This window comes from Brienomyrus brachyistius, chromosome 16, assembly GCF_023856365.1.
Source record: "Brienomyrus brachyistius isolate T26 chromosome 16, BBRACH_0.4, whole genome shotgun sequence".
In the NCBI taxonomy this organism is placed as follows: domain Eukaryota; kingdom Metazoa; phylum Chordata; class Actinopteri; order Osteoglossiformes; family Mormyridae; genus Brienomyrus; species Brienomyrus brachyistius.
This window is the reverse complement of record NC_064548.1, coordinates 19,851,222-19,859,143: the sequence shown is the minus strand read 5'-3', so window position 1 is coordinate 19,859,143 and position 7,922 is coordinate 19,851,222. Positions and strand designations below refer to the sequence as shown.

Below are 7,922 nucleotides of genomic sequence, written 5' to 3'. Positions count from 1 at the left end.
AGCACACGAAGCAGCAAATCCAACCGCACATGGATCAGCACACGGAGCAGCACGCCTAACAGCATATGGATCAGCACATGGAGCAGCACGTCCAACAGCACATGGATCAGCACACGGAGCAGCACACACTGGGAAGCACATGGATCAGTTCACAGATCAGCACATCCATCAGCACATGGATCAATACATGGATCAGCATACAGAGCAGCACGTCCAATGACACACAGGATCAGTATACCCAATAGAACATGAATCAGTACATGAATCAGTATGTGGAATAACACACTCAACAACACATGGATCGGTTCAGGGATCAGCCCATGGAACAGCACACCAAACCTCACACCGATCGGCACATGGATGGACCGCTTGGCTAGCACCAGGACCAGCATGCATCTCATAAAATGGGAAATGTTTTCCTTGTAGTTTATGCTGACAGACAGCTCCCTGAAGACATGGCATCAAAACCAGCACAGTTACCCAGCTCACACCTAGAGCTGTCACCTGGCTGATAACAATGTCCCTTTCAATTAGCTGTGAATGTGGAGCCTTCCAGCAAGACATTCCGAGAGCTACATTTATGAACGAGCCCATTTTCTACTGTGTAATTGCTCCCTAATTACCCATTAGTTATCGGATTACCTCTTTAATCTGTTAGTCATGGGCGGAGGTTTCTGAAATGGCAGAGGGGCCATTGACATGTTAATAGCGAGCCCTAATTAAGCAATGTGTTATACATTTTGCCCTGAGAGGGGATTTGATGAAGGTCATAGATATTCATGAGCTCTGATTTGTAATAACACTCTTATTTACTGCCAGGAGATGGAGCCGCAACTTGGCTGGTTGTTCTACAATATATCCAACTTACAGGTGTCTGCTTTCTGGAGGCGTCACATGTTATATAGCATAACACAGGCTACTGAATGACATGTCGTCTATGAAAAGACTATGTTTCCAATCACAAAAGAATCCACAACAAATAGATTCTACCATTTATTACACATATTACATTCTTAAATAAAAATGCTCCACAGAACGGTTCTTGCATAGATATCTTACAATACCAATTTAAAAAAGAATTATGAAACAGACCAGTAACAAAAATAAATTCTTCTTTTTCCTTAATAAAGAACATTACCATACTAACATCATATAATACAAATAATATTTTAAACACTTTGTACAGCAAATAAAAAAGGAGGGAAAGTGAGAAGGGGGTAGGTGAGGATCTGACAGCGGATGATGTGAGCTCAGAGGGCCCTGACCAGTAAGAGACCGTGAATGGTGTTGGGAAGTCCAGCCTGGAAGCGGAATAGCTGGGAAAGAGCCTGGAGTCGGAATGTGAGGAAAGTGCTCTGGGAGACGCTGCTGTTGGCCGTGTTCTCCCTGAAACAAGAGCCACAAAGAAGCCGAGGAGATCAGCGTATCTTCGGAGGTGCTCTACCTGCGACGCTCGGCTGGGGTCAGGGGGATTGGGGTCAGCAAAAGATGGAGAAATGCCCGTAGGGAGCCCCCAGGTATAATGCAGCCAATGCAGGATGAGCAGAGCAAGTGGACGGGGGGAACCCGCTGCGGTGCTACCAAGCGCTGGGAAACCGGCCTAACAGACTGGCGACCGGATCCAAACAGCCCACAGCACTTTCAATTAAACTGAGCCAATGGGTGTGCTGTTTGAATCTGGTCCTCAGAGCATGTGGGACAACAGAGTCTCCATCGGGATGTGAAGGTGGTCCCTGCCTTTCACACATTGTGCTAGGATACGCTTGGCGCGTGTTGTATAATCGTGTTGCAATTTGCTGTCTCAAAAAGACATCCAGACGCTTAAGATGGATCTAACCAGCTTTCATCATTGGCCTCTGCTCGGCACTTGAGTGGGAATGTTAGGTGTAAAGCTGCCAAATTCCAGATAACATCAGGACCCTGAAACAAGAAGTGTTGGGCCTCGGGTCCTACTTCGTAAGGTGCATCCGGCATGTAGACTGTGTCTGTGCTATTTTGCTCATTCTCTCAGTAAAATACGCAACACAAAATCACCCCCCTCCTTCCACCCCGTGCACTGTCTGGTACCATCAGGTCAAGGTGACCATTTTATCTGTATGGTATGCTGAATGTTGCTGTCACTGTATCTTTCAAGAGCCAGATACAATTCCAGCATGAACTTTGCAGCAAGTGGATTTACTGAAGAGGTCGCACAGAACGGTCAAATGTCACCTGTTCCTTCACTCTCCAATTACTGTATGTTATGGCTCATGTTTTTGTAATGCATGAGGGGGCATTTTTCCCGGAGAGGTGATTCCAACCTTCATACCTCATCCCCAGACATGATGGGATAGGACGCATAACAAACCTCCAAAAATGGGAGGGACATTTCGTTTGTCTTAATATCTCTTTTGTAACTTGCCTTGGAAATGGGCAAATCTATTTTCTCAGCAGGCTAACAGACTGTTCTGTGTGTGCTTGCTACTGCCTTGTTTTGCACAATTCCTGTTGTTTTAAAGCCCTCCCTTCTATCCATAACCACATTCACTTGAATCATTCCTGTCCCTTTGGAGGAAATTGTGCAGGAATGTGGTTACCAGTCACAGATGTTCCTAGATGGATGGAGACCACAATTATGTGGCCACGCTCGCAAAATGATTGTGGTGTCGCAAGTTGCACAAGGACAAGAATTGCTTTGACAAACAGGCGAACTGGATGGGATTTCCCAATCAGCACTTAACTGCTCTGCAAAAAGATTACCCCCAAGGTAAGAGCTACAATCCCCTTTCAGCAAACCTCATTCTACTCATGATCACTCAGACTGGCAACGTCGGGCAGTAGAGACTGGGAACAGATACTGACAGACATGTACTGTTTGGAGGGTAAGGATGACAGTGTCGGTGCAAGATACCAAGCTACATAAATAAGCAGAGGGAAGGTGATCTGAAAGAAGAGACTCTTTCTCTGTTTGGCAGTCAAATGTAAAGTCCAAGTACAAAGAACGACAAGGCCAACAGTATTCAGGAGCTCACTGTTCTGACCAGGTGGCCAGGACATGTGTTACTACAGTCTCACTGCAATGCCACCAAAGGACCATAGCGATGCAGAAGCATTACCACAGCGACCATCACCACATCTGGGCACAGACACACAGACACAGGCTTGCACGCCACCCCTCACTAGCAGTGCCACAATGGCAACTCCATTGTATGTAAACATAGAAAATATACCCCACTTTCCAATAAAAATTTGGCATAACTTCTTAGTGTTGAAGAAAACAATCATATTAGTAGAAAAACAGACAGTTGAAATATGTATGTAAGTGGCAAGTTGTGGAGATAGGATGTCGGTCTGCTTGTGGTGGGTACACAGGGGGCAGTGGTGCCATGTGAAAGACCCCTGACCCTGGTACCACGTGCTGGCAGGTACGTGCTACAGGTTTTTGGTATGGGCCAGGTTGGATGGCACTGCTCCCTGAAGGCTGTACAGGATTGTCCAGGAAGATCAGTTATATCCAGCATGGGTTGCCCTCTCTGCAATGGTCCAGTACTGATGCAGTCAGAAGGACAGCAGAGAGTGAAATGACCATGAGGATACCACAGCATGATCACAACCACAAGAAGGATACCAGAGCATCGTGAAGATCACGAGAAGGACAGCAGAGCATGGTGAAGACCACATGACAGACAGCAGAGCATGGTAATGACCATCAGCAGGATACCAGGGCATGGTAATGACCACGAGAAGGATAAAAGAACATGGTGACGACTATGAGGAGGATGGCACGGCATGTTGTTGACCGTGAGAAGGATAGCAAAGCACAGTGATGACCACCAGGAGGATGGCAGAACATGGTAAAGATGGCAAGAAGGATAGCAGAGCATGGTGAAGACCATGAGATAACAGAGCATGGTGATGACCATGACAATCATGGAAAAAGCATGGCGATGACCACAAGATAGCAGAGTATGGTGATGACAATGGACTCATAATAATGCCATCAGAATTAACTGGAAACATGCTTTGTGTTACAGTGAAAAAGGAGAAAAGGCGGCAATGTGCTCATTTCTAATTCCAAAGTCACAGTCCCAAGTAATATAACAAAAACCCTAAAATTCTACTGTGAAAGTTCTGGGACAGGAAACGTATGTAGCAATCTGTACGTGAGTTCACCATGCAGTGTTTCGCTTTGAATTGTGTGTGTGTACTTAACCCCTAACACCTCCATGCCCGTCCAGCATGGAAATTGTCCTGTCTGTATATGTGACCAGTTTCCTTTTTTTTTTGTATTTTTGGGTTTTTCACGAGTCTTCATCTTCCTGTTTGAAAAATGCACAGGCAACACTGAAACTGTTAACAGTTTTGCAACTTGCATTGCCCTCCTGGCCAAGCGGTTGGGGGGCGGGCAGGGGGGGGGTGTAGTTCTCGAAGGCATGGATAAGCACCTTGATCAAAGACAAACGTTCGACTCACTGGTGCCAGCCTGCATCACACCTTCGTTTAACTCTCCAGTGGGGATTTTGGCCGTGGTGCCTGTCCAAAGTTTGCTTTGTGGACGACTGTTCTGACAAAAATTCAAGAACAGAAAATTAAAAACAGAATTTGCTTTCATTTTGTGCCAGAAACCATGAGTTTCCTTTCATCTCCTCTGTTTTTCTTGCAGAGTTTATTTTTTCCTCCATATGTAGGCATTCTGCCTTCCGCAAAGAGAGCAAACAATTAAAAGTGTATTAAGACATAATTACCTAAAATTAAGAATAAAAGACAAGAGAGCCGCTTTGTTAAAAGGTGAGAATGTGCTTCTGCGCCAATCTTGGGTCTGCCGGGTGGGCGACACGTCTGACGGCGAGAGAACAGGGTCCTGCCCTTAAACACTCCCCCTCAGCGGCTTCAGCGCTCCAAGGCTTCTGCTGCCACACGTCTCCATGTAGACTTTAGGTCTAGTGGCCTTTTTCTGTGGTTGAGATAACTGCAGTTTTTAGACTGTGAAAATGACCCATGAGAGACCTTAACCAAAACCTCCAGAGTCCCGCCACTTCCGTGCGCTGACATTCAACGTCTGCAAATGTTTTTTTCTCTGCTTTTCTTTTTCCACAGTCTCTCTGGGTTTTATGCAATGGAAAAAAACAGTAAATGGGGAATAACTTGGATCAGCAAAATTGCTTGGCAGTGTCTGACTCCCAGCTCCAGCCAGGTAAGGCATGGCTAATCTGCTGACGAAAAAGAGATGGTTGGGCTGTGTGCATATGTTAAAGGCAAGCCTGGTAGCTGTCACTCTTTCACGCTGCCCTCTGCTGCCTCGGCGTATTCTGGACGGCCCTCGGACCCCCCCCCCCCCCCCCGATGATCTTCGTCGGGTGTCCTCCCTGAACGGGGCGCCGACGCTTCCCACTCGGCTCGTCGTCTCTCTCTCGCTCTCTCACGCTCACGCACACAAACATCCGCGCACGCCGATTCAGACGTGCCGCTTCATGTGCAGGGCCAGGTGGTCCGACCTGGAAAAACACCTGCAAATAAAAGGACAGACAGAGTCAGAGGCATGTTGGGGGCGGGGTTTGCATCTCCATAACCACTGTGGGGTATTCTGGGTAGGAGTGTCCGCCATGCCAATAATCCATTACGCACCGTATTAAGGAGCGTTAACCACAAGGGAAATGCTATGAAATAAACAGTCAATTCTGCCACAGGCAGCACTGTCTGCTTTGGAAGCGCAGGGTACAAAGGTTTTCTCATATTAAGAGAGTGCTGCCTCATAAATGAATAATGAATTAGATGCACCGAGCACTTCCTTAGCACCTGAAACTCTGCAGCCTGTTCAGCCAGAGCTCTCGCATGCAAGTAAACATTTATGGAGAAAGAAAAGCGAATAGAGCTTCAGCGCAGTAACCAGCATCAAAATTCCCAAGGGTGTCTGAAGAGACTCTGGATCCAAAATCAGGAGTCAGTGTCGAACTATTTCAGATCTTCTGCTGACACTAGAAATGAAGCTCCACAGTGCACCTCGCACGTAGGTGTCCACGAGGGCTGTGGTATTACGTCTGCATGCGTAATAATATTAATTTGAATTTTAATGAACAAGACCAAAGGAAAACAAAATGTGGGGGGAAAAAATGATAAATGGTTTTTGAAAATTAAATTTGCCCCCAGCTACATCTATTATTAACTGGTGTGAACCGAAATGGAAACGCTCTGAAGTCTGAATCATGCCGAGACACAATAGACATTTTTCTGGGGGAGTGCGGGAGGCCGCAGCTTGGGGGCGAGAAGAGCAGCCTGCAGGCCTCCCTGTCTCACACTCCACATCGAGGTCTCCGCTCGTGACCCTTGTAGATGAAAGCAGGCTGAGCAGGTCTCGGTAAATTAGCATCACCCCGCCCCCCCCCACACCCCCCCAAGATGGGTAGCTGGCGTGTGGGTATGCGAGGTGCCCTTCCCTTCCTGAGTTGGCCAGGAAGTGCAGTAGGGGAGAGCGGCGAGGTCAGACGCGGTGGGGTGCCTGCTCGCCGGAAATCTGGCACCTGCAGGCAGCCCTGGTTCTGGGATGGGGGGGGTTGAGGCCTGATCTGACTGTAATAATTCCAGCTCTTTTACACGGGTGGTGGCATGTGCGTATGCTGGTCATTTCGACACCTTATGTGTCCTCGACGCCTCCCCAAAGGACCCCCACCACATTGGCTCTCAATGTCATGTTAATAGTATTTGCTAGATGGACCAAGCGGCAGACGTCCGTTTGTTTGAGGGTGTTACACTAATGAGAACAGAAGGCACCGTTAGCGAAGGGGGTCCTGACAAGGGCAAGACGGGCATCCTGCCCACATCCATCCCTGCTGAAAGCAGCACCATCGATCCCCACAGACGCAGCGCAGTGCGGCGGGGTGTTTACTGAGAGTGTGTGCTCCAGGTTGTGATGCAGTGTCTCACTTCTTCATGCTGTGCTAAAATCATCCCCATTCAGAAGCCAAAGGGCGAAGTGTGTGGCTCAGCAGGTTAGGAATTTTGCCAGCGGTCCAGAAGGTTGTGGGTTCGAATCTCGGATCAGGCAGACTGATGCCGCCGTTGGGTCCTTGCATAAGGCCCTTAACCCCCCAGCTCCGGGGATGATGCATGCTGTGACCCCCAAACTTACTCTCACCCTCGCACCTGTCTATGTGTCAAGGAGAGCAAGACGGGGCAGGCGAGAAGATGATTTCCCCATGGGTCACTATTCTCTTCTATAATATCCTGGTGGATGACATGAATGAGGAAGGACTGGGGAGTGAAATGATGTTGACTGGGAGGCTGAAGAGCAGTAACTGTATGTGTGATACGGTGCGTCAGCAATGACAGAACCCGCAAAGCATGCTACCTGTTTATATGTGCATTCGTGTTTCTTGAGTACAGGAGTGTAGGTAAACAGAAGCAGGTGATCGCATAGAGGAGCGTATGCACAGGAGACTGCTGGTACGTCTCACCTGTCACAGTGGTTGCACTTAAAGGGCTTGGCGCCGGTGTGTTTGCGGTAGTGCCGCGTCAGCTCGTCGCTGCGGGCGAAGCGCCACTCGCAGCCTTCCCACGAGCATTTGTACGGCTTCTCACCTGCAAGAGTAACACAGCAACATCAGCTTACCTGGGCCCCGTCGAACACACCCACAAAAGCACCGCCCAATCAGCACTCAGCTCTAGGGAGACTGAATCCCATTCCCCAATCAACGGTCAGCCCCAAGGTGACCGGCTTTGTCTAGAGACTGGAGCCAATCGACACTCAGTTCTAACAGCCCCCGCTATCTAGTGGTTGTATTCACGGTTGGAGCCTGGTAGGGGTGTCTGTGCACTGAAGTAGCTCTTCCTGGTTAACAGCCTGTGTGGCACTGGGAGGGGGCTGATCTGAGATGGGAGGAGGGGGTCGGGAATAATAATTAAGCTTTCAAATGATGCTTATTGGGTGTATTAGTACATGAATTGTC

General features: G+C 48.3%; 1 protein-coding gene across 1 annotated transcript in view; it reads right to left on the bottom strand.

The window, feature by feature from the left end:
• Nucleotides 1-980: 980 nt before the first annotated feature.
• LOC125709433 (Krueppel-like factor 7) overlaps nt 981-7,922 on the bottom strand; it is a 28,948-nt gene continuing 22,006 nt past the window's right edge. Inside the window, exons 3-4 of the mRNA XM_048977877.1 lie at nt 7,431-7,554; nt 981-5,486 (exon numbers count right to left, since the gene is read on the bottom strand). Of these exons, the coding sequence (XP_048833834.1) occupies nt 5,435-5,486; nt 7,431-7,554 (176 nt within the window). The 3' untranslated portion in view covers nt 981-5,434. The remainder of the gene's footprint in view (nt 5,487-7,430; nt 7,555-7,922) is intronic.